At 45.5% G+C, this 26,878-nt stretch overlaps 1 protein-coding gene across 3 annotated transcripts in view; it reads right to left on the bottom strand.

Moving 5' to 3' along the window:
- Positions 1–16,251, bottom strand: part of ELOVL6 (ELOVL fatty acid elongase 6) — a 133,970-nt gene extending 117,719 nt beyond the window's left edge. Inside the window, exons 1-2 of one of the 3 annotated variants that reach the window (XM_029076478.1) lie at positions 15,934–16,251; positions 11,302–11,389 (exon numbers count right to left, since the gene is read on the bottom strand). In XM_029076478.1, coding sequence (XP_028932311.1) covers positions 11,302–11,389; positions 15,934–15,964 — 119 coding nt within the window. In that variant the 5' untranslated portion in view covers positions 15,965–16,251. The remainder of the gene's footprint in view (positions 1–11,301; positions 11,390–15,933) is intronic. The other 2 variants (XM_029076481.2, XM_029076479.1) reach the window with 2 other exon arrangements.
- Positions 16,252–26,878: the final 10,627 nt, after the last annotated feature.

Genomic DNA, 26,878 nt, shown 5'->3' with positions numbered 1-26,878 from the left:
GAGCTGCCATATTTAATTTGGACAAACCTGTGTTGGACTAACTTGTTTGAGCTATGGCCCATTGGAAAGAGAAACGATAATAATAATAATAATAATAATAATGGTATTTGTTAAGCGGTTACTATGTGCCAAGCATTGTTCTAAGCAGTGGGGTACATAGAAGGTAAGCAGGTTGTCCCACGTGGGGCTCAGAGTCTTAGTCCCCATTTTACAGATGAGATGATGGAGGCCCAGATAAATCAAGTGGCTTGCCCAAGGCCACAAAGCAGACAAGTGGCAGAGCCGGCGTTAGAATCCACAAACTCTGACCCCCAAGCCCATGCCCCTTCTACTAAGCCACGCTGCTTCTCTTCACTGGAGAAGAGCAGAGACCTGGGAGTCAGCAGCCCTGGATTCTAATCCTGCCTACTCCACTTGCCTGCTGTGTGAGCTTGGGCAAGTCATTCGACTCTCTTTGTGTTTGAGTTTCCTCATCAATTCTCCATCCCCCTTAGAACATGAGTCCCATGTGGAATAGAGACTGTTTTACATGATTATTCTTCTATCTATCCCAGAACTTAATACGGTGCTTGGCACATACCAAGCGCCTAACAGATACCCCAATAAGTATTATTAGCTTAATCAATAGCATAAGAGCGCCTAATGCAGGACTAAGGGCTTGGGATATTGTACTAGAATTCATGATGGTATTCATGATCCCTACCTTCAAGGATGTTACAGTCTAGCAGGGGAGACAGTGAGTTCAAAAAAGTACAGATAAGAGGAGATGATGGGCAGGGGGCATAACTGTTATAGGGGATTGTGAGGACTTAAGTACGTAGGAAACAAAAAAGTGTTGCCTCTACAGCACATTCAACAGATGCTTTTTACTACTACTCGCCTAAAGATCCAAATACTCGTCTCAATCAATCGATCCACGAGTGACATTTATTGAGCACTTAGTGTGCGCAGAGCACTATGCTATAAGTGCGTGGGAGAATGTAAATACAAAACAGTTGGTAGACACAACAAGGAGTTTACAGTCTGGAGGGGGAGACAGACATGAAAATAAATTACGGCTATGTTCATGAGTGCTATGGGACGAATATCAACTGCTTAAAGATGTTATATCACGTTCCTCCTCACTACCATATTTACTCTGACCAAGAAAATACTCTGATATGAAAGTAAACTGTATTTCTTGAACGAAGTGGGAATACGGAGCATACGAAAACTTTACACAAGTAATCACTTCCCTACTGAAATTACTATTGGCATTTACAATCAGTGAATGTCTATCTCCTCCTGACAGAGGCAAGGAAAGGCCAATCCCTCTGTGTAAGTAAGTAAATGTTTTCAGTTGCTGATTTGGGGCAAAGACAATTGATTAAAACTAATGTTTTTTTTATCTTTTTATGGTATCTGTTAAGCACTTACTATGTGCCAAGCACTATGTACTAACCACTGGGGCTGATTGATATAAAGTAATCAGATGGGACACAGTCCCTGTCCCACATGGGGCTTACAGTCTAAAGTTCAAAGTTAATTAGAGGTTTAAAGTAAAAATAGTTCAGTAATAAAGCACGATCATGGTTTCAATCTGAATAGCTGAAGTAGTAGCACGCTGGAAATAGCAGTAGCTATAATATTTATTAAGTACTTATTATATGCCAAGCACTGAAATAAATGCCAGGAAAGAAGTACCAGGATGTATGCTCGTTGTAGGCAGGGAATGTGTCTGTTTATTGTACTTTACTCTCCCGAGTGCTTAGTACAGTGCTCTGCACACAGAAAGCGCTCAATAAATACGACTGAAAGAATGAATAAATGAATGAGAAATAAGCCCCTCTAAAGAGCCCACAGTCTAGGAATCAGGAGAGGAGGGGGTTGGCAACTGACATGTAAGGAAAGAAAAATGATAATATGAAAGACGAGAATGACAAGAAACATGAAAAGAACAGCATGAGAGAATTATAGACACTTCAACAGTCAGAGGTAAAACGAAATCCCTAAGCACTGAGAGAATCCTAGAGAAACTAATGTATAAACTGAAAGAAGGTTCCTTGCAGGGGTTTGAGTCAGAACAGAGGATCGCTCCTATTTTTAAATGGTATCTGTGATCAATAATAAAAATAATAATAATTTTGGTATTTGTTAAGTGCTTACTATATGCCAAGCACTGTACTAAATGCTGGGGTAGAGATGAGCTAATCAGGTTGGACACAGTCTATGTCCCACATGGGGCTCACAGTCTTAATCCTCATTTGACAGATGAGGTAACTGAGGCCCAGAGAAGTGAAGCGATTTGCCCAAGGCCACACAGCAGACAGGTGGAGAAGCCAGGATTAGACTCCAGGTCCTTCTGACCCCAAGGCCCGATGCTCTATCCATTAGGCCATGCCACCTCTTTTCCTTTCCCTAATGTACATATGGAGAGGCCAACAGCTCTTTCCCTAAGGAGCATGTGTCCCACACAACACCTAATCTCCTCTAGGGTCGAGAACTAAGGATTGTGATGGATGACAACAATCCTACTGCCAATGTAGAGCAGCTGGACTGTGCCCCGGGTGGATAACCTGGGTTCTAAACCCTGCTCCGCCACTTAGTGATGTGTGACCTCGGGCAAGTCACTTTTCTCTGGGCCTCAGTTCCCTCATTGGCAAAACGGGGATTCAAACCTGTTTTCCCTTCTACTTGGACGGTGAGCCCCTTGTGGGACCTGATGATCTTGTATCTACCCCAGCACTTAGTACAGTGCTAGGCACACAGTAGGCATTTAACAAATATGATTATTATTATTATAATTACTATTATAATAATAATAATGTTGGTATTTGTTAAGCGCTTACTATGTGCAGAGCACTGTTCTAAGCGCTGGGGTAAACACAGGGGAATCAGGTTGTCCCATGTGGGGCTCACAGTCTTAATCCCCATTTTACAGATGAGGGAACTGAGGCACAGAGAAGTGAAGTGACTTGCCCACAGTCACACAGTATTATCATCGTCATCATTATTATTGGGCTCCATTTCCCCCTTCCTCCCCAGCAGAACTGAGGAGTCCTCTCCAGGACTCTACAAAAAATGGAGCTCATCGGTCAGACGTTGTATTTGGACAGGTATAATTCTTCCTATCTCCAGGTTATATCCCCTGCAACTCAAACCTTCCGCATCACTGTGCATTTATGCACTCACAACAACCTGTAGCATTTCTGTATGTATTGACTTATAGCAATCAATGGTATTTAATCAATCAATGGTATTTATTGAGTGCTTACTCAATGAAGAGCACTGTACTATGTGCTTTGTACTAAGTACAGTGGAGATTAAATCCTATTCCCCCCTTCTTAGACTCTGAGCCTCATGTGGGACAGGGACTGTGTCCAACCTTATTACTTTGTATCTTCCCCAGTGCTTAGTACAGTTTATTGCACATAGTAAGCAGTTAACACTATAATTACAATATTATGATATTATATATTGTAATAATTACTATTATTACATTCATCAGTTTCTATATACATTCCTGCTCAGCTTACAGTCTAGAGGGTGAGACAGACATTAATCAAAATGAATTACAGATATGTACGTACTTTATTACTCAAGTACTTTTCTACTTATCCACCGTTCCTTCTTTCTGTAAATTATTTTAGTGTCTGTCTCTCTCGTTAGATTATAAACTCTGACGCCAGGGATCACGTTTAATAATGCTACTGTACTCTCCCGAGTACTTAGTACAAAAGTGCTGCAAAGATAGTAAAGATAGCAAAGATAGATGGTTTATTGATCCTTTACTATCTTTGCGGCAATTTTGTACTAAGTGCTTGGGAGAGTACAGGCTCAATAAATTCTACTGATTGATTGACGGATTGATCATCGGTCTTCTTGCTCTTCTCCCCGCCTCTTGTCTCTCCCCACTCCGATCCACCCTCCACTCTGCTGCCCAGATCATTTTTCTAAAAGAACTTTCACTCCACGTCTCCTCAGTCTTCAAGAACCTCCGGTGGTTGCCCATCCCTCCTCCATGTCAAACAAACTCCCTCCTTACCATTGGCATTAAAGCATTCAGTCGGCTTGCCCTCTCCTACTCCTGATTTCCTACGACAACCCAGCTCACGCACTTCCCTGCTCTAACGCCAACCGACTCACAGTAACTCGATCTCATCTATCTCACCACCTACCCCTCACTCTCGTCCTCCCTCTGGCCCAGAAATCCTTCCCCCTTCATATCCTACAGACCACCATCTCTCCCCACCTCCAATAATCACATCTCCTCCAAGAGGCCTTCCCTAACTACGCCCTCCTTTCCCATTTGCTCTCCTTTCTGTGTCACCTAACCATTTGACATTCACCCCACCCTCAGCCCTACGCATTTATGTACGTATCCATAATTTATTTTAATGTTGGTCTCCCCCTGTAGATTCTAAGCTCCTTGTGGGCAAGAAACAGCTCTACCAATTCTATTGTAGTGTACTCTCCCAAGCGCTTAGTACAGTACTCTGAACACAGTGAGCACTCAACAAATACCACTGATTGACCCTCGGATAAATAATACGGATAATGGCAGGCATTCCTTTTCTTTTAGTTGTTTCACCACAACACCGTGGTGAGGTGTGGGTTGAATCTGGGGGGCCGGGACCTTGACACAACGTTGTCCAGTGACAGGTGATTCTCAGATTGCCGACTCCAGGGGTGGCAAAAATCGGGGCGGGGGAGAGGAGGAGGAGATGTGGAGGAGAGCAGTCAGTCAATCATATTTATTGAGCATTTATTGTGGGCAGAGCACTGTATTAAGCATTTGGGAAGAGTACGATATAACAGATACGTTCCCTGCCCACAGTGAGCTTACAGTCTAGAGGAGCAGTGGTACCTTAACAGAAACTGCCGCCAAACTCTCCCAACCTGAACAAACCCTGGTTCTCCCCCTCTAGACTGTAAGTTTCTTGAGGGCAAGGAACCCGTCCACAAACTCTATTGTATTATACCCTCCCAAGTGCTTAGTCCAGGATGCTGCACATGGTAAGCAGTCAGTAATACCCTCGATGGATTGACTGAGCACATAAAACAGCGTGGCGCAGTGGAAAGAGCACGGGCTTTGGAGTCAGGGCTCATGAGTTCGAATCCCAGCTCTGCCACCTGTCAGCTGTGTGACTGTGGGCAAGTCACTTAACTTCTCTGTGCCTCAGTTCCCTCATCTGTAAAATGGGGATTAAGACTGTGAGCCCCACGTGGGACAACCTGCTTCCCCTGTGTCTACCCCAGCGCTTAGAACAGTGCTCGGCACATAGTAAGCGCTTAACAAATACCAACATTATTATAAAACCTCCCACAGCACTATGGAAAATGGCTGTGCCTTATCACATCCCTTCTTCTAAGTCACTGAGTCAGTGGGAAAGAAAAGAGTTCAATCCTAGAGGACTCAGGTATTTTACACATTTTTTAATAATTGGCCAGTATTTAAGGCAAACAGAAAATGTGTGCCGGAGAGAAGAGTTGGGAGAAGACAGTGGCAATCTCAGTCTCTTACCTGCCTTTTCCTCACTATGCTTTCTAGCTCACTATGACTCCTAGCTCCCCTTGATTTCTTTTCCACCTTTCCTGTTCCTGTTGGCATCTTCTGGATCTGTTAAGACGATTTCAATAACGACCCGCTTTGGAAAAGTACTGTTCCATCTCCCAGCCAGTGGCAGGAACGACACACCACTTCATTACCAGTCTCCTGTATCACGAGGAGGAATTGGTTTAAAGGGAGTAAACAAGAGCCCAAAGAGAGCTCAGGCCAGGAGCACGGCAGACTCAAAAATTCACATTCATATTGGCGCGCTCTCTCTCTCATGTAAATTCTCACCTTCCCACTGTTTAACTCTTGCAAGACCCAGCACACATTGAGTATTTAAAACCCCTGCTCAGCTGCTTTTCTCCCCAAATTTAACCTTCCCACAGACTGAGTTTATATCCAACTTGTGCAAGTGTCTTCTTAAGTGAATCAATCAATAAATGTTATGTGAGTGTAGATTTGTGTAACAACGATTCGATTGCTTTTCATGTTTTGGTGACTGTATCCTTCAGTTTTCCTGCTATATCAAATTCTGCTATAATGTAAAAAGCAGAGCTGAATCAACTTGGTCACAGCCACAGTGTATAACCCTTCTGTTTACAGCCTCTGTCTGGCCCCAGTGGAACCGGGGGGCTTGGTTGCAACTTTCTGAATTCGAGCCTACAGAATTAGACTCGTTCTTTCTTCCGAACATGTTTTCTCAGAAGTAGATCAAAATAAAAAGGATAGTGCCTGGCACATAGTAAGTGCTTATTTGCTAAGCACTTACTATGTGCCAGGCACTACTCTAAACACCGGGATAGATGCAGAAGCAACATGGCTTAGTGGAAAGAGCACAGGCTTGGGAGTCAGAAGTCGTGGGTTCTAATCCTGACTCTGGCCCTTGTCTGCTGTTTGACCTTGGGCAAGTCACTTCACTTCTCTGTGCCTCAGTTACCTCTTCTGTAAAATGGGGATTAAAACTGTGAGCCTCGCGTGGGACAACCTGATTACCTTGTATCTACCCCAGCGCTTAGAACAGTGCTTGGCACATAGTAAGCGCTTAACGAATACCATCATCGTCATTATTATTATTATTATACGAGCTAATCAGGTTGGACGCATCCCCTGTCCCACATACGGCTCACACTCTTAATCCCCATTTTACAGATGAGGTAACTGAGGCACAGAGAAGTGAAGCGTCTTGCCCAAGGTCACACAGCAGACAAGCTGCAGAGTCAGGATTAGAACCCAGGTTCTTCTGATTCCCAGGTCCATCCTCTATCCACTAGGCCACGTCCTCGTACCCTACTTTTAATGCTTACTGAGCCACATAGTGATACCACACTAATGCAGTACAAAGCAGCCAGGTTCTGAGGAGTGGGTTATCAAGTCAACTCAGTACTGTACGTAAGGCATGTTTGGAAAATTAAGCCGCAATCAGTGCAAAGGGATACATTTTATCTGGCAATATTTTATCTAGCGCAATCCTTGTGAAATTGGGAGAATGACTAAAATGTAATTTATTTGAAATCATTCTACGGTTCACCACATTCGTAACACTAAAATGGATTTGCTCCGGTAATTACAATTCCGTACGCAATTTCTGAATAACATTTAAGATCCATGCGATAGAAACCACAGCTTTTATAACAGCGCGATGATACGTGAGGATAACCTGAATTTCCAGCACGCCATTGATAAAACGTGGATTCACTACCCCCTCCTTTTTCTGAGTTGCTGAAACCTTACATCAGCACGAACTTTCCTCCCCTAAAGTTAGAAGTCACGTAAACGTTGGTCTCGATTTAAACAGTTTTTCTTTTACTACACCTCTGGGGGACGATACGCCTCAGACAACATCTCCGAGTGGAAACGGTGAATAGAAAGACGAAAAACCTAAGATTTTAGAATGGACCAAACTAAATCCCAGAACGTGGTCTTGAACCCACCTCTCTGTGAAAGACCCAAGGTAAAATCATTTGAGACGTGGATAAATTACTCTAAGAAACTGCAAAGGCAAGGAGGAGAAGGAGGGAGATTTGAGTGTGAGTTTGGGCAAGCCCTCTTCGTGATGTAACACATGTTAGAGCAAGTCACCACAAGTCTCCAGCTTTCCTATTGGTGAGGACTATGTCAGCAGATATCAGAAGATAATGATTATTGGCCAGACAGTTACAACTAGAGTTGCTGTCATCTACTGCCGTCTGCACTAAACCCGGGAAGCCAGGGAAACACAGGAAAGGGAAAATTGCCGACTTATTGCTTAGTCAAACTTTTGGCTCCTATTCCGGATAACCAATAAATTCTGCTCCCTTGCTGGGGAAGCTGTCTGTGAAGCAGGACTTCTGTGCCAGAGTTGAACTAGGAATAGAGAAGAGAAACTGTATCCGGCAAAAAAAAAAACAGAGGGGAAACGTTATTTTATATTTCTAGAAAAGTTCGGATGCTATTTCTGCTCAATTACTAATTTACCTAAAATATTATGAGTCAATAAACTCAAACCGAAACTACCATAATTCTGTTATTTTAAAAACACTTTAATATTTTCATTTTAAAATACACGATCGACTTCTAGATAATATCCAATAGAATGTATTTATTTATTAAGGTAGCTTTGGTATATTTATGACTAATGTATTTGACTTCATAACCTAATGCCTTTGCTTTTCATTTCATGCTAATTTACTGTGAATTTTAAAAGGAAATGATTTGTATAGTACTGACCTCCCACCTTCAGTGAACATATTCTTAGAATCTTTTTTAGGTCAGTAATGATATTGAGTTAACAATTCACAAAAGCTAAATAAGCTCTGAGCTGTATTTTAAAGGACCCGAGTTGTATTCTCTTCATGACCGAAGAACTGCAATATATAAATACGATCATTCGTATTTTGAGATTTTTCCTAATAAGTCCAACCAATTCTATATCTGCCCTCTTCAAAATATTATTTAATATTAAAGTTCCCATTATTCAGTTTAAATGACACAGAATGACTACAGCAAATGGCATTTGGATAAATTGCCACAATGTCACCACGCTAGTTTTGTGGATTTTTTTTAAATTATTTCATAGTATCTGTTAAGCGCTTACCATGTGTCAGGCACTGTACTAAGCAAAGGGGTGGATACTAGCTTATCAGGTTGGACACAAGGCATGTCCCACATGGGGCTCAGAGTCTTAATCCCCATTTTGCAAGTGAGGTAACTGAGGCACAGAGAAGTTAAGTGACCTGCCCATGGTCACTCATTAGGCAAGTGGCAGAGCCGGAATTAGAAGTCAGGTCCTCTGACCTCCAGGCCCATGCTCACACAGCAGCCCACACTGCTTCTCTTGCCTAATGAGTATCACAGTTTCTCAAAGTAGTTTCCCTTTTCAGCTTTAATAACAATACCTCCACCACAAACATGAACTTTGTCTCTGCTTTCCCTATTCCAGTAATATTTGCTATGCTACAAAATAAGCCAGTTAAATTATCCTTAGAAGATATTCCCTAATAAAGCCAATTTGGGGCCTTCATAATGAGACTAGCCTGGTACCTTTATATTAAAATTTTATATTAAAACTCCAACTGCAGCTGTAGCTATGATCAGTTGACGGTGAATACTGAAGAACTCCCTTCTTATACACTGTTACTAAAAGAATATTATACAACATCTTTCAAAATTTAAAACCTTAATAGGGATTAACTGCCTTACAACTAATTTTATACCGGCTCATATTATACAAGGTAATTCCATGAATGAATGGGTTTATCATTTTCTCTGTGTGGTTGAGCTCAGGAAGAAATAAATGGGTGGCAATTCTAAGTAGAAATTCTCAGGAACCACAGGTCCATCCTCCAGAGGGTGCAGATCAATTGAATTTCCAAATGTCTCATCTCCTCAAACTCATGTCCCCATCCTGCAGTTCATTCGTTCAATTGTATTTATTGAGTGCTTACTGTGTGCAGAGCACTGTACCTAACATTTGGGAAAGTACAATACAACAATAAACAGACACACTCCCTGCCCACAACCAACATGGTTGAAAATGAACAGAGGTTTGAAACAACCCGCTTTGAAAAGATGTTCTCTCTGACTTCCCAAACATGCGCACACGAAATGAGTAATAATAATAATTATGGCGTTTGTTGAGCACTTACTATGTGCCCGTCACTACACTAAGCACCGGGGTGGATACAAGCAAATCGGGTTGGACACAATCCCTCTCCCACGTGGGGCTCAGAGCTTCCATCCCCATTTTACAGATGAAGTAACTGAGGCACAGAGAGGTGAGGTGACTTGCCCAAGGTCACACAGCAAACGAGTGGCAGAGCCGGGGTCAGAACCCATGACTTTCTGACTCCCAGGCCCATGCTCTATCCACTACGCCATGCTGCCTCTCTAGAAGTGAGAGGAGGAATACTGCTTATTGAAGGGGAAACGGACTGGATGAGTAGATGTCTTTTTCTATTCTGAATTTCAAATTTACCTGAATTTTTCTGCGTAATAGTATTTTTAATGGCATTTGTTAAGTGCTTACTATGTGTCAGGCACCGTACTAAGCACTGGCGTAGATGCAAGCTATTCGGGTTGGATGCAGTCCATGTCCCAAGCAGGACTCATAATCTTAATTTCTATTGTACAGCTGAGGTAACCGAGGCACAGAGAAGTTAAGTGACCTGCCCAGGTTCATAGCCGTCATGTGGCGGAGCTAGGACTAGAACGCAGGTCCTCTGCCTTCTAGGTCTGTGCTCTTTCCACTAGGCCATGCCGCTTCTACATAATAATTGCGGAATTTGTTTAAACACTTACTATATGCCAAGCACCGTACTAAATTCTGGGGCAGATGCAAGATAATCGGGTCCCACAGAGGGCTCACGGTCTAAATAGAAGGGACCACAGGTATTTAATCTCCATTTTGCAGATGAAGGAACTGAGGCACAGAGAAGTTAAGCGACTCGCCAAAGACCACACAGCAGAGTGGAATTAAAACGTAGATCTTCTGACTCCCAGGCCCGCGCTCTTTCCCCTAGGGCAAGCTGCTTCTGTATAGATGAGGGTTAAAAAAAATGCTTTTCTTATTCCTGAGGTTAAGACAATCAGAACCTAATTCTATCACGTTCCCTTTTCAAAACATCAACAATTAGAATTTGAAGAGGAAGAAGCAATGTGGCCTATGTGTCCACGTAATAGTGGATAAAGCACGTGCCTGGGAGTCAGAAGAATCTGGGTTCTAATCCCGGCTCCGCCACTTGTCTGCTGTGTGACCTTGGGCAAATCCCTTCATTTCTCTGAGCCTCAATTACCTAACCTGTAAAATGGGGATTAAGAGTTAAGCCCCATGTGGGACGGGGACTCTGTCCAACCTGATTAGCTTGCATCTACCCCAGTGATGAGAACGGTGTTGGGCACATAGTAAGCTGAAGGTGGACTGATAAAGGGCTGGGGGGATCCTGCGGTCACCCAAGCATCAAGGCCTTTTAAACGCCGAATTTTCCAGTGAGGGTAAGGAAGTCCGAGCTGAAAACCCACCTCTCATTTAAAAAGGGCAAGAGTGGGTTTTTTGCCCATTATTAACTATTCTCCTTTTAATTAAAAGTGGACATCTAAACCAGGTTTTATTACAGTGTTGTCAAAACGATTTCAAAAAATGATCAGAAGAGTTTATTACATTCAATTAATCTGAAAAATTTAAAACATACAACTCTGGCATCCCTCAGAAACATAATTGTTTCCATTCTGCAAGTTAAGTGATTAGTAACTTCATTTCTATTAATTATTTTAACTGATTTTTCTCTAGAAACCTGGAAGTCTCTATAGGATCCTCAGAGCACGTCACCACCCTCATGAGAGTCTCGGATGACCGGCTGTGGCTATGAAATCCAGGTAATGCTGTAGAAATGAGAATGAGTTTGGCCTAAGAAAAGAGTATGGGTCTGGGAGACCTAGGACTTGGGTTCTAATTCTGGCTCCACCACTCGCTGTGTGACCTGGAGCAAGTCACTTTAAGAGCCTGGGCTTCGGAGTCAGCGGTCATGAGTTCGACTCCCGGCTCTGCCACTTGTCAGCTGGGTGACTGTGGGCACGTCACTTCACTTCTCTGTGCCTCAGTTACCTCATCTGTAAAATGGGGATTAACTGTGAGCCTCACGTGGGACAATCTGATTACCCTGTATCTACCCCAGCGCTCAGAACAGTGCTCTGCACATAGTAAGCGCTTAACAAATACCAACATTATTATTCTCTGGGCCTCAGTTTGCTCATCTGTAAAATAGAAATTCATTACCCGTTCTCCCTTGCCCCGAGGCTGTGAGCCTCAGGTGAGACAGAACTGTGTCCGACCTGATCATCTTGTGGCTACCCCAGTGCTTGAGCTCGTCCGTGGGAAGGAATGTGTCAGTTTGTTGTTATATTGTACTCTCCCAACCGCTTGATACAGTGATTTGCACACAGTAAGCGCTCAATAAATACGACTGAATGAATGAGTTTAACAAACACCACAATTATTATTAGAGGGAACGAGATCGTACCCCTCAGTACCACGAGGTAAGTGAAGTGACTGTGGGCGAGTCACTTAACTTCTCCGTGCCTCAGTTACCTCGTCTGCAAAATGGGGATTAAGACCGTGAGCCCCACCTGGGACAACCCGATTCCCCTGCGTCTACCCCAGCGCTTAGAACAGTGCTCTGCACATAGTAAGCGCTTAACAAATACCGACATTATTATTGTTAAGTAAGAACAGGGAAGATAAAGTAAGTGGAAAAACAGGCTCGACGCTCATACGGGGAGGGTTACAAAAATGATTAAGGGGGCAGGGTCACCATCACCGATAAGTGGACAAAGCATTTCTAAGGTCATTTATTGGGTTCCCTCTCCATTAAAGGTTAAACTCCTTGGACAGTGAACCCCATGTGGGGCAGGGATTGCATCTCATCTGACTGCACTGTTTCTACCTCACGGCTTGGCTTAAAAAATACCGCTATTAATATCATCATGACTACTATCGAAGGAAGAGAATGGAGGAGGAATATCAGTTGTGGTATTGGTTAAGGACTTACTATGTGCCAGACTCTGTCCTAAACTCTGGGGAGGATGTAAGCAAATGGGGTTGGACACAGTCCCTTTCCCACAGGGGGCTCACAGTCCTAATCCTCCCTTTCCCACAGTGGGCTCACAGCCCTAATCCCAATATTTCAGATGAGGTAACTGAAGCACAGAGAAGTGAAGTGTGTCCAAGGTCACACGGCAGACGAGTATGTCGAGAAGTGCTGTCGAGAAGCAACACGGCACAGTGGATAAAGCACGTGCCTGGGAGTCAGAAGAATCTGGGTCCTAATCCCGGCTCCACCACTCGTCTGCTGTGTGACCTTGGCAAATCCCTTCATTTCTCTGGGCCTCAGTTACCTCGCCTGTAAAATGGGGATTAGGAGTTGAGCCCCACGTGGGACGTGGACTCTGTCCAACCTGATTCGCTTGTACCTACCCCAGTGATTAGAACAGTGCTGGGCACATAGTAAGCGCTTAACAAGTACCGTAATTACTAAGTGGGAGGGCCAGGACTAGAACCTAGGTCCTTCGGACTCCCAGGCCCGGGCTGTATCCACCTGGCCGCGGAAGCGAATCGAGGAAGCTGCGTGAACGGATAGACTGAAGCGAAGAGGGACAAGGACATACAGGATGCGGGGCATAGCCGGGAGGGATGGAACAGGCCAAAGACAGGGGCCTAGCCGGAAAGGAGAGAATAGAGGGTGTCAAGATTCCAGGATGTTGGGTGGAATCGGAGTAGGGTGCTTGTGAGGATTTAATTGAAAAGGAGAGGGGGGATAAGGAAGAGAGTGAATGCAGGGGGACAATAACACAGAGAGGAGAGGCGCGGGGACGGATGAGGAAAGGAGCCGGGAAGTGGTGCGCGTGGTTTAGGGGTACGGGATGAGGCAAGGGAAGGAGGACGGGGAGGCAGATGAGGGGTAGGGGTGAGAGCGGAAGCGGTCATGAGGCCGAGGGCACAAAACAGGGCAGGCTCCGGGAGGCCGGGGGTCATCCGGGCCGCCGGACCAGAGAGGAGATGAGGCGGCGGACGCTTGGAGACCCCCAGCGAAGGGGTGCAAGTGGCGGGAGGAGTGAATGCTGAAACGCGAGACACAGTGTGGTGCTGAACCCCATCCTCGACCCCCCAAATTATCCCCCGGGGAGAAATGGTGGGGGGCAAAGAGGGGGGGCGTGGACGGTAGAGTGGAAGAACCGAAGGTGGCCTGGTAATGGGCTGGGGGATCCTGCGGGTCACCCAAGCATCAAGGCCTTTTAAATGCTGAATTTTCTAGTGGGGGGAGGGAAGTCCCAGCTGAAAACCATCCCCTCGGCACACGCTGGGGTGGAGAGGCTGCAGCCTAAAGGCCCCTCCCCTGCTCCCGGAAAAGGACCCGGGCGAGCCCCTTCCTCCCTCTCTCCTCCTCCTTGCTGCACGACCCCCCCCCCCCAACACACACACACACACACACTCGCCATGCCACGCCAGCCCTCCCCCCTCGTTGCTGGAGCCGATGCAGGCAATCGCAACGGCTCCGACGAGGCCTGGGCTGGAGGGAGGGTCTGCACGGGGGGCCCCTGGGGGAGGGGGCCAGGCAGAGGCTTAAATGCAACAAATGCATGCAACAAATGCAACAGCCAAGGCAGCTGCGATCAATGGGTCCGGCCTGGGGACGCAACAGGGAGATTTCGGCGAGTGCACACGTGTGTGTGGCTTTTTTTGGGGGGGGGGGGGTTGAGTGTGTCTCCAAAGGATGGCGGGTCTGCAGAGCCTGGCAGCTCCCCTGCCCCTCCCTTCCCACGCGTTTCTCGTTCTCGGGTGGGCATCTTGCCGGCCGAAGGTGGAGGAGGAAAGGAAATGCGTTTCCCCTCGTCTCTCGGGGCGCTCCCTCCCTCATTGATGAGCGTGGAGGTGTGTGTGTATATGTGTGTCTGTGTGTGTGCATGTCTGTGTGTTTATGTCTGCAGCTCGGCATATGCACCCAGGCGGAAACATCCGGAGCTCCATGCTGCTAAGAGGAGGCTCTGTTTGGAGCAAGGCTTCTCCATCCTCAGCCCCCTGCCCAGGGGCCTTGGGGAGGGGGCAAGGCCAGCTCCGGGGAGGGGTGACTTATTGTCCGGGACGTGCTCCAATTAAAGCAGCCGAAATCCTCAGGCAGATTCGTTCCCACCGGGGAGGGAGGGAAAAAAAAAAGGGATCACTGCATTAGACGGTCCTCCTGATAAATATTGCAAGATGACTATCACCTAACACGCCTTTTCAAGTGGTTGGAGGAGGAAATCCGTGATGTATCCCTCAATTCGAACTTTTTTTTTTTTGGCCAGTCCTTTCTACCTTCCCTCCCCCCCCCAGAACCATGAGGCCGAGGGGGTTGGTTTCATCTTGACTTTTCAGAGAACTTGAACCGGGAGCAAGTGAGCCGTCTCTCCACTACTAATAATAATGGAATCTGTTAAGCGCTTACAATGTGCCAAGCACTATTCTAAGCGCTGGGGCACAGACAAGGTAATCAGATTGTGCCACGTGGGGCTCACGGTCTCAAATCCCATTTCAGAGATGAGATAACCGAGGCCCAGAGAAGTGAAGCGACTGGGCCAAGGTCACACGGCAGACAAGAGGCAGAGCCGGGACTAGAAGCCACGACCTCTGACTCCCAAGCCCGGGCTCTGGCCAGCTGACACGGGTGACCGGCTGGATCTTTAAAAGAAAGTTCACCCAGGCCACGTCTCCACAGGTTAGGTTTCAGGGGACTCGTTATTGCTGTTTTGTGATCGCAGCCGGGCCCTCCTAACTGGGATGGGGGGAAAGGGACAGGAAGGTTTGGGAGGAAGGGGATGGCAGGGGGGCACGGGAGCAAGAGATGGGGAAGTGCTGTTGGCAGGGAGATGCAAGGAGAAAGAAAGGACGTAAGGGAGACGGTGAGAGGATGGAGGGGGGCCAGAGCCGGTTGAAGGACAGGATGGGGGGGGGGGCGTGGGGAGATTCTCATCAGACCCCAATTCGCGGCCACCCCCGAAATGTTTAGAAAATCCGAGACGAGGTACTAGATCTTCCCATTTTTGCCTGCTGGTTTTCAGAGCCCACTAGCCAAATCACTTTCCCCCCCCCCCCTTTCTGACCCACCTCTTATTTACTGTTTTCTAGATGAGCATGTTCATAGTATGTCCCTATACGTAAACATAAACAAGGCTCGATAGAAACATACACGGGGCTAGGCAGACCCACTCATCCACCGTAAACTGTAGCGGGGATGCAGGGTCAGAGTAACTTACGACGAATTGGCTGACCGTGGCAGTCAGTGGGGCCAATCGATCCACAGACACCGAATACCAAATGAGGTCCCCCGACAAGACAGGCGCTGCCCCCGAAATGCCACCTAGAAGCAGTAGTTCACCCGAGCATCACCTACCAGTTTTCTTGCATCCATTGAATGGCTTCATTCTCGTTGAATTGCTTTTCAAATTCGTATTCTTGCAAAGTCAACACTGACATGTTCATGGGGGCCGGTTTCTTCAGAGACGCTACGTGCTATATTACAAAAATATAGAAATAAATTGCACGGGGCTTGCTCCTGGGATGCCCCCGCCCCCACCCCCCCAGGCTTTATTCCCCCTCCCTGTTCCGTCTCGCTCCCTCAGATATATCCTGGATTTAGCATTGCTTTCCTCCCCTTCCTAGCCTCCTCCTCCTCCTCCTCCTCCTCCTCCTCCTCTGAGCTTCTGCATCAAACAGTAGGAGGAATGAATGCCTTGCGGTCTTAGTGCCCGCACGTTTATCCATCACCCATTACTCGTCTACAGAGAAATCTCCTCCCCCCCCTTCGTGTGATTGGAAAAATTAACCCCGTGCGAGGGAGAGACCTCCCCTCGCCCTCCCGATCGTTTGCAAGAAGAGATGGGGGTGGGAAAAGGGGGGAGGGATGGGCTGAGAGGTTGCGTGGTTTAAGACCGCCCTTGATGCTGACTACCTTTGGGGCCGGCCACTGACTCACCGCCTCCTTTTCCTAGCTTGGGAACGATGTTTCAACTTGCGGGGCTCCGAAACCTTCTGGCAGTAGTAAAACCAGCCCCTGTCCTCCCCCCCCCCCCCCCCAGAAAAGCCCCCGATTCTCGGGGACCGAGGGGAAAAGGACTGAATTCCCCCTCCCTCATTATTATTATTATTATTATTATATTGCTATTTGTGAAGTAATAATAATAACACTAGGTGTCAGGCACCGTACTGACCGCTGGGGTGGATACGAGCCAATCAGACTGGACACAGTCCCTGTCCCATGAGGGGCTCACGGTGTCAATCCCCATTTGACAGATGCTGGCACTGAGGCCCAGAGAAGTAAAGTCACTGACCCAAGGTCACACAGCAGACGAGGGGTTTTAGGCTGGGAGCCCGCTGTTGGACAGGGATTGCCTCTATCTGTTCCGAGCGCTTAGTCCAGTGCTCTGCCCCGTAGCAGGCGCTCAATTATAGACGATTGAATGAACGGATGAGGCGGAATTAGAACCCATGACCTTCTGACTCCCAGGCCAAAAAAAAAAAAAAAAATCTGTCTGTGGGGGTCGCCCCTTGACTCTCTAATCGGAGGAACCGGCAGGAAATACGATTCATTAAATGCCCCGTGGCCGAGATGCTTGAACTGAGACTTTTAATCGAAAACTAATGGCCACGGTGACCAGAGAAGCTATCAGATCCAGGTTGAGGGTCGTGGGGGGAGAGGGGAGGGTGACAGGGGCGAGATGGGGCTCTGAAACGAAGTGGCATGGAAGGAAGGAGGGAAAGGCGGGCAAACTGGAACAACTGGTCTAATTAAAAAAAAAAAAAAGCAGCAGCCTCGTGTGTGATGTGAGCGATTACGGTGTATGTGGGTGGAACAAAGTCGTACAGATCCTAATACCGAAGGAGGCGGTTCAGACCAAGCAGAGCCCCATCCGGCCCCTACAGCTTTTTTCCGACATTATATCCTCATCCCAGCTCCCAATTTCACCTACTTTGGGAAGCCCTGGGGAAGAGTTCCCTCCTCCTCCCCCTCTCGGCTCCCCATTCATTCAGTTGTATTTATTAAGCGTCTCCTACGTCCAAAGCACTGTACTAAGCGTTTGGGAGAGCACAAGGCAACATGCCCCTCCTCCCCCTGCTCCGAATCCAAATCTGGGCAGGGGGGAGCGACCTCCCCTCACCCACCCAAATGTAGCAAACGCGGTCACCTTTGTCACAAAGCAAATATTTTTAAAAAAACAAAAAACCTCTCTGGAGCCCGGCTGCACGATTTGCCTGGGCATTAGGACCGAGAGGATATCCCCCAGACCCAATAATACCCCCCCACTCAATTAAAAAAAAAAGCAGATTTTCAAGCCGAATGTCAAAACGGAACACCCCACCGCCTGATGTGCAGAGGGACGGGGATGCACCCCTTTAAAGAGTATCGGGGGGGAGGGGTGTGTGTGTTTGCAACAGATGCGAGAGTCTTCATAAATGAGAGTTAGCCGGAGGAATCACCCACGCAAAAGTACGGGACCGGGGTTTAAAAAGCTCGAGCGAATGCGTTTCCACCCTCTTGCGGGGCCCAGATTGGAGCGAGACGTCCCTCTCTCCCCTTCCACGTCCCCTTTTAGAGGAGCGACCCGGCCCGACGATTTTGTAATAAAAGCATGAATGAAACGACGTCAGTCCCAGGCCAATCTACCTGGGGAGAAGCGAAGGGGCGGGACTGAAAATGCCTTAAATAACCTCGTATGAGGAAGGAGGGAACAGCTTACTCGTGCTTCGTAACGTTTAAGAACTGTAATTTTCTACATTTAATATGGTCACTGCATCCATTTCCTAATAATAGTGCCCCCGGCCCACATGTCTCGGAACCTATTTTTCCTTAAAGGTCTGTGATCGACTGTCATTTGCTTAAGGAAAGGTGAAGATCGGATAAAAAATGCCAATATAACAATGATGATGATGATGATGATGGTATTCGTTAAGCGCTTACTATGTGCCAAGCACTGTTCTAAGCGCTGGGGTAGTAACAGTAATAATAATGTTGGTATTTGTTAAGCGCATACTATGTGCAGAGCACTGTTCTAAGCTCTGGGGTAGATACAGGGTAATCAGGTTGTCCCACGTGAGGCTCACAGTCTGAATCCCCATTTTACAGATGAGGGAATTGAGGCATAGAGGACTTAAGTGATTTGCCCACAGTCACACAGCTGACAGGTGGCAAAGTCACCATTGGAACCCATAACCTTTGACTCCCAAGCCCGGACTCTTTCCACTGAGCCACGCTGCTTGGTAATCAGGCTGTCCCACGTGGGGCTCACAGTCTTGATCTCCATTTTACAGATAAGTAACTAAGGCACAGAGAAGTGAAGTGACTTGCCCAAAGCCCCACAGCTGACAAGTTGTGGGATCCGGATTAAAACCCACGACCTCTGACTCCCAAGCCTGTGCTCTTTCCACTAAGCCACGCTGCTTCTCTATTCTATTCCTAGGGTACACTTAGTGTAGCAGTTGAGAAAAGTCAGAAGGGGAGATAATGTTGGTATTTGTTAAGCGCTTACTATGTGCAGAGGCCCGTTCTAAGCGCCGGGGGAGAGACAGGGTCATCAGGTTGTCCCACGTGAGGCTCACAGTCTGAATCCCCATTTTACAGATGAGGTAACTTAGGCACAGAGAAGTTAAGCGACTTGCCCACAGTCACACGGCTGACGAGTGGCGGAGCCGGGATTCGAGCCCATGACCTCTGACTCCCAAGCCCAGACTCTTTCCACTGAGCCACGAGATGGTTTGCCACTTTACCTTTAAAATCGTAGGTCTGGCTTGGTCTAACACAAAATTCATAAAACACATGGTTTCAGGCCTGTATTTGCCCAAGGCTCTTTCTGAACAATCCTGAGGGCCCATGGCAGGATGGGAAAGATGGAGAAGCATTTTAGGAAGGTTACGAGGGAACATGCTCAGAGCTTCCAATAAAGGGTGCTCTGTGTAAGGCTAAGCAGTAAACAAACCAGTTCCTCTTACTGAATATGAATTCCTGCCATTTAAAAAAATGAAAAGTTAAAACTATTCCCAGGCAAAACAAAAATAAATGGGGAGGTACATGGTAAAAATAGGAAAAATGCATTTTTAACATCAAGAATAGAAATCTTGACACCTTTGGGATTCTTTTATTATTATTATCATCATTACATTTAAGTGCTTATATGTGTCGAGCCCTTTTCTAAGCACGGGGGCAAATACAAATTAATCAGGTTGGTTACGATCTCTGTTCCTCTTTGGGCTCCCAGTCTAAGAGGGAGAAGGATTTAATCCCATTTTACAGTCGAGGAAACCGAGGCCCAGAGAAGTTAAGTAATTTGCCTAAGGTCACACAGCAAGCATTATTTTCATACTTCCTTTCTGAACTCCAGACAACCAAGCAAGATTCATCAGGAGCAGCAATGTTCGCTGACTGCTTAATTTTTTGTTGTTGTTTTCTCCATTGTCTCACTCTCTTTCTTTCTCCTAAACAGTAATAATGGTGATTGTTAAAAACTTGCTTTGTGCCAACCATTGGGGTTGATACAATATAAGCAGATCAGATAGTCCCTGTCTCAAACAGGGCTCACATCAAAGAGGGAGAGAGAACAAGTATTTGATCCCTATTTTATAGATGGGGTAACTGAGTCACAGAGAAGTGATTTGCCCACGGTCACGCAGTAGGCAATTGTGAAAGAGTCAAAATTAGAACTCAGGTCCCCTGAATCGCAGAACCATGTTCTTTCCATGAAGCCATGCTGCTTCAGTTTCCTTTCTTTTTTTTTATTTTGGTGCTTTTTCATTCATTCATTCATTCATTCAATAGTATTTATTGAGCGCTTACTATGTGCAGAGCACTGTTCTAAGTGCTTGGAATGAACAAATCTTTTTAAGTGCTTACTCTGTGCCAAGCACTGTAATAAGTGCTGGGGTAATCAGATTGAACACAGTCCCCATCCCTCATGGAGTTCACAGTCTAAATTGGAGGGAGTAGGATTGAATCCCCATTTTACTGAAGTTACTGAGCCACCGAGAAGTGAAGTGACAAACCCAGAGTCAAACAGCAAAGTGACAGAGCCAGGATTAGAACCCTGGTCCTCTGCCTCCGAGGCCCATGCTCTTTCCACTGAGCCTCGTTGCTTCCTCTTTTCATTCCCTCTTTTCTCTTTTTCTTTTTCTCATCTCTCTCGCTCTTTGTTTTTGCTCATCCCTCTAATCTATTTTTCCCTTTTCCTTTCTAATTCAAGCCTTCAGTCTTTTTTCAAGAACCATTCGACCTCTCCTTTCCTTTCCAATACCCCTTCCCTTGTTTGAGATTTTTGGCCTTTTAAGGTTAAAATCTAGGTGCTGCAATACTTATATATATGACCGAGGGCGGGGAAACACCAGAATTAATTATCAAATCAAGTTGAGGAACGTACCTAGGCCCCTGCAAAAATGAGATAGACATCACTGTAGTCTCTCCAGCACTTTGAACTCTTCCAAGTGCTTTTGTACTCTCCCAGGTACTTTGGTACTCTCCCAAGCACTTAGGACAGTGCTCCCCACACATTAAGCACCCAATAAATATGACTGATTGATCTGTCTGGAATGAACCAGACCTGGGGAACTGATTTATTTACCTGGGGAAGCTGGGTGGCCAAGGGAAAATATCAAGGGCCTAGGATTCAGAAGAGCTGGGTTCTAATCCCCGTTCTTCCACTTGTGTGCTGTGAACTAGGGCAAGTCACTTAACTTCTCCCTGCCTCAGAGCCCTCATCTGAAAAATGGAGATTTGATACCTCAACTCCCTCATACTTAGACTATATGTCCCATGTAGGATAGCAACTGTGTCCGATATGAATATCTTGTATTTATCCCCACATTTAGTGTAGTTCTCGGTACCTAGTAAGTAGCTAACAGGTACCATGATTACTATAATTATCATTATGGTAGATAATTTGTTAAGTAAGTACCATGATTATTATAATTATCATTATAGTAGATGCTTAACAAATAGCACAATTATCATCATTATTGGCTTCAATCAATCAACGATATTTACTGACACCTACTAGATGCATACAGTAATACTTGTAATTGTGCTGTATGTTAAGTACCTATTATAATATATCATTCTCAATAGGTACAATAATAATTGTGGTATTCGTTAAGCACTTACTTTATACCAAGCACTGTACTAAGCATTGGGGTAGGTTCAAGATAATCAAATGGAACCCAGTCCCTGTCACACAGGGTGTTCACAGATGAATTCCCCAATTTACAGATGAGGAAACAGAAGGACAGAAAAGTTAAGTTACTTGCCCAGAGTCACACAGCAGGCAAGCGGCAGAGCTAGGATTAGAACCCAAGTCTTCTGAGTCACAGGCCCATGCACTTTCCACTAGGCCATGCTGCTTGCTACCCTGTTTTGAAATTTACATCTACTACTACTTATTGATGACAGGATTTGCAGGCTTCTGAAGCGTCAATTTGCTACTCGTTCTCTTGCTCACATTCACGTATGCATTTTGGCAAAGTTGTTTATGCACATAGTAAGTGCTTAACAAATGCCATCATTACTATACATAATTCTCCGGGCTGGCTAGATGTATCTATTAGAGCTTCTGTCTGCAGTTACAGCAAAAGAGAGCTTTGAACTATGGAAATTGATTGGTCTTACTTAATGGCATTTTTTTCACTGGCAAGGTACACAGTTATTTATTCTAAAAGGCTCAAAACAAACAAGTCCAGATCTCAGATTCGAACCTGATGACAAACCTCTAAATCACCCCAGGAATATCTAAATCTGTCCCTCAACCTCAGTTGAAATTGGAAAGCTTCTGAGCACTATGTATGTAACTTGGCTTTCCGCTCAAGTTTCTTTGGTTTCCACACGAGAAACACGATCATTTCTTCACTTGCTCTACCGGGAATCAGCTTGCCTGCTCTAGGTGGGGGCAAAGGGCACTGGAGGGCAAGCGTATGCCTCTTCACAGGCCTGAACCCGACTTATCGTTTGGATCTTCCCCCTAACCTCACCTACAAAAGTTGGTTGGGCAGTGAGTGATCACACCACATCTTGTGCCCACTAACCTTTGCTTGAGGCTTCAGAAAGCTGGGCCCTTCTGGATAGCCTTTTTATTCCATTCTTCTGTGCTTCGGGCATATTATAATTTAAGTCCAGGATTGTCTAGCAGAAATCTTCAAGAGGAAACATCCATCTAGAGTAAAATTTCAGAAGCCATGCCTTTGGTAAGATGTCAATTTATAGATATATATAGATCTATATAGATATGTAGATCTGTGTCGATCTATATATAAATCAATATTGATCTATACATAGATCTTTATATATATACATCTATATATTTATGCCAGAAGCTCCAAAAATATGGTGGTTTGCCACGACAAGGCAGGCTTTGAAGAGCTGTATTTAAACCGTACTTGTGGGAAGGGAACGTATCTACCAACTCCGTTGAACTGTACTCTCCCAAGTGCTTAATACAGCGCTCTGTAACCAGTAAGCGATCAATAAATACCATTAACTGATTAAAGAAGAGAAGAGAGAAATGCAAAACTGATCTTTTTTTAGCAATCTTGTAGTGGTTTCATGTGAGATGATCTCTGCAGTAATCTCGTTGGCCCTGACCCTAAAGTTCCAAGGGACAAGAGAACACGGAAGCCTGAAAAAATGCAGAAGGATGATTTTACCTGTGCTCCTCGGTGGGTGGGAAATGGTTGTTTCCTCCGGTGGAGAGTGCTATACTAGAGGCATTCTGTCCCAGTCCATCAGCCACCCTCAACACCTGCTGCCACCAAAAGATCATTTGGCATTAGGTTTCCAAGAAAACTAGGACATCAGGTAGACTCTAAGTTCCCTTCTTTCTATGGTGTTTGTTAAGTGCTTACTGTGTGCCAGGCATTGTACTGAGCATTGGGGTAGATACAAGTTTATCACGTTGGATACAGTCCATGACCCACACAGGACTCACAGTCTTAATCGCCATTTTTCAAATGAGAGAACTGAGACAGAGAGAAGCGAAGTGACCTGCCCGGGGTCACCCGACAAGTGACGGAGCTGGAATTAGAGCCCGGGTCCTTCTGACTCCCAGGCCCATGCTCTCTCCATTACGCCACGCTGCTTCTTCTTGTGGGCAGAGGGCATGGCTACCAACCCTACTGTATTGTACTCTCCCAAGCACTTAATACAGTGCTCTCCACACAATAAATGCTCAATAAGTACAACTGATTGATTGATGAGGCGGGGTCTTCAGGGAGGGGAATTTGAAAATAGCCTATTGTACTTTGGGATTTCATCTTAGGCTCATAAATAGGATTCTGGAGTTATCTAGCTATCCTACAATCCAGGGTGATATTATTTGTTTTTTCCTGCTTCTCTGTCACTTCCACTTCATTGCATACTTGTATATATTTCTTTTAATTTGTTTTTGTGCTGTCTCTCATCAGGTTGTAGGCTTTACAGGTACTGGAACTATATCTTGTTTTCTTTAACACAAACACACCCCCACACTCGCACTCACAGGTAAGAATGTCTCAGCTTGGGTAGAGCTGGGAGGTGAAAGAAAGGGGGGGAGGCTCAAGGACAAAGAAGCACTGGAGCTATAAATGGGCAGCTTGACATGTCCCCCAGTGTCACATTCTCCCTGAGGGCCTGACCTTTTCTCCTGCTCATGCCCCAAAAGGCTCAGTCCATTGGCTCTAGATCTTGTCAATCAGCATGGTTTAATGGAAAGAGCACAGTACTGGGTGTCAAGAGACACACGTTCTAGCCCCAACTCCTTCCCTTGACTGTTTTGTCACCTCGGGCAAGTTTCTTAACTTCTCCGTGCCTCAATTTCCTCATCGTAAAATGGAGATAAAATACCCATCCTTTAGACTGTGAGCCCCACATGAGACAAGCCCTCTGTCCAATCTAAATAGTTGTGTCTACCCCAGTGCTTAGCCTAGTGTTTGATGCACAGTAAGTAATAAATATCATCACTGCAATGGAAAGATGGTCACGTGGATGAGAAAGTGCTTGAAGAGTAAGAGCGTTGATATGTGCAGAAATGGTTATAGGTGGCTGTGAATGCAAAAGTGCTGGGGAGGTAGTTGGAAGGATATGATCTGGGGAGAAGAAAAATGAACTGGGGAAACCCTCCAGGAAAAGATGGATTTCAGAAGGGCTTTGAAGATGTGGAGAGTTGTGTATTTGAAGGGAGAGGAACTTCCAGGGAGCGGGAAAGGCCGTGAGAAGGAGGTTGGCAGCAGAAGAGATATTAGAAAGAGGCACAATATACAAATTATTTCAAAACTCAGAATGCAAGGTCGGGTTTAGTGGGAGAAAAGAGTGAGCAGATAAGAGGGAGAGGGCTAATCGTGTTCCTGGAGGCGATGGTCAAGACTCTCTCCTAGATGCAAAGAGGAATGGGTAACCATCAGAAGCTTTTGAGGTATGTGGAGACACGGGCAGAATTGTGTTTCAGAAAAATGAACCTGGCAGCAGAACAAAGTATGGACTGGAGTGAGTGAGAGACTGGAAGTTGGGACCCAGTGTGAAATCAAGCCAGGATATGATAAGTTAATGGATCGATGTGCTTGCTATTTGAGCAGGAAGGGGGTTCCAAAAAAAAGATAAGATGCAAGCAAGGCATTAGAATTCAGAGAGTTGAGTGTGAAGCAAGTTGGAGAGTACAAAAAGGGTAAGCTGGGGTTCAGTGGGAGATGAGAAACGGCTAAAATAAAAGGGAGAGAAGTGGTAGTCAAAGCTGTACTTCGCATAAATCTCCAGTGGCTGCCCATTCTTTGCATCTAGAGAAAATTGGTTTTCAGATGTTCCATCAGCTCTCTCTGTTTTATGTATCCATTCTCCACTCTGCTTCTCCCACCTCAACTCACATTCTTTATTCTTTTCAAACTTACCCTCTCACTCTTTCTTAGTCTTCGTCTTTCCCACCAGTAAATTCTTGCTCACCTCCCTCCCCTTTGCCTGGGACTCCCTTGCCCTTCATATCCAACTGACCGCAGCTCTCCATCAGAGCCATTCTGAAATTACATCTCCTCCATTGAGGCTTTCCCTGATTCATTTCTAATCACCCCACTTTATTTTCCCCAAATCCCAAGCCATCAGTTTCATGCGATCTAACCACTACAGTACTCACAGCCCTCTGTAGCACTTACTTACATATCTTTACTTTCTCTTATCTGTAATTTATTTTACCGTGTGTCTCCTTCATTTTCCTTCAGTGTGGGATCATATCTACTAATTCTGTTGTATTTTACCAAACTCTCAGTACATGCTCTACACTGAAGATTCTCAGTAAATACTATTGATTGATAAACTGAATAAATCAATAAATGAAAAGGTTGATAGACTACTTGATGAGGACAGGTATGGATAGCCTTTGAAGGTTTTTGAGGAGCGAGAGATGTGCACAAAATAACACTTTAGCAAAACGATCCAGGAAGCAGAGTAAATTTGGACTGGAAAGGGAAGAGGCTGGAGGTAGGGAGAACAATCAGTCGATCAGTAAATTGTATTTAATAAGCGCTTACTGTGTGCAGAGCACTGTACTGAGCACTTGGGAGAGTACGATATAACAATATAGCAGACACATTCCCTGCCCACAGTGAGCTGATGCAATGTACTCTAATGAGGATATGACAAATGACTGGACAAGGACGCCAATTGTTTGGATGGAGAAGAAAGGACAGATCTGGGAAATACTGTGTAGGATTTAGTGATAGACTGAATGTAAAAGTTGAAAGAGAATGAAGAGTCAAGGATAATGCCAAAGTCGCGGCCTTCTCTAAGCCTTCTTTTCCTTTTCTTCAACCCCCTTCTGGGTCACCCTGACTTACTCCCTTTATTCGTTATCCCCACAGCCCCAGAGCATTTATGTACATATCCACCTTTGATTTATTTATATTAATGTCTGTCTCCCCCTCTCCCCCGGCCCACAGCGAGCTCACAGTCGAAAAGGGGAGACAGACATTAATATAAATGAATGAATGGTGGATATGTACATAAATGCTGTGGGGCTGTGGGGGGGAACGATTATCGGAAGTAAGTCAGGGTGACACAGAAGGGGGTTTACGTGTCGAATCAACAGATGTGTCTGTTATATTGTATCGCGCTCTCCCAGCTGTTCAGTACAGTGCTCCGCTTACAGTAAGCACTCAATAAATACGAGACTGACTACTCTCTTCAATTATACTCTCCCAAGCACTTAGTACAGTGCTCTTCACACAGTAAGCACTCAGTAAATACCATTGTTTGATTAAGAAATTCCAAGAAGATTAACTAGAGAAGGAGAAGGAGAACCAGGAGAGAAATATGTCAGTAAACTAAAGTCAGATAACATTTCCAGAAG

This window comes from Ornithorhynchus anatinus, chromosome 12 (assembly GCF_004115215.2).
Source record: "Ornithorhynchus anatinus isolate Pmale09 chromosome 12, mOrnAna1.pri.v4, whole genome shotgun sequence".
NCBI lineage: Eukaryota > Metazoa > Chordata > Mammalia > Monotremata > Ornithorhynchidae > Ornithorhynchus > Ornithorhynchus anatinus.
This window is presented reverse-complemented; position numbering and strand designations above follow the sequence as displayed.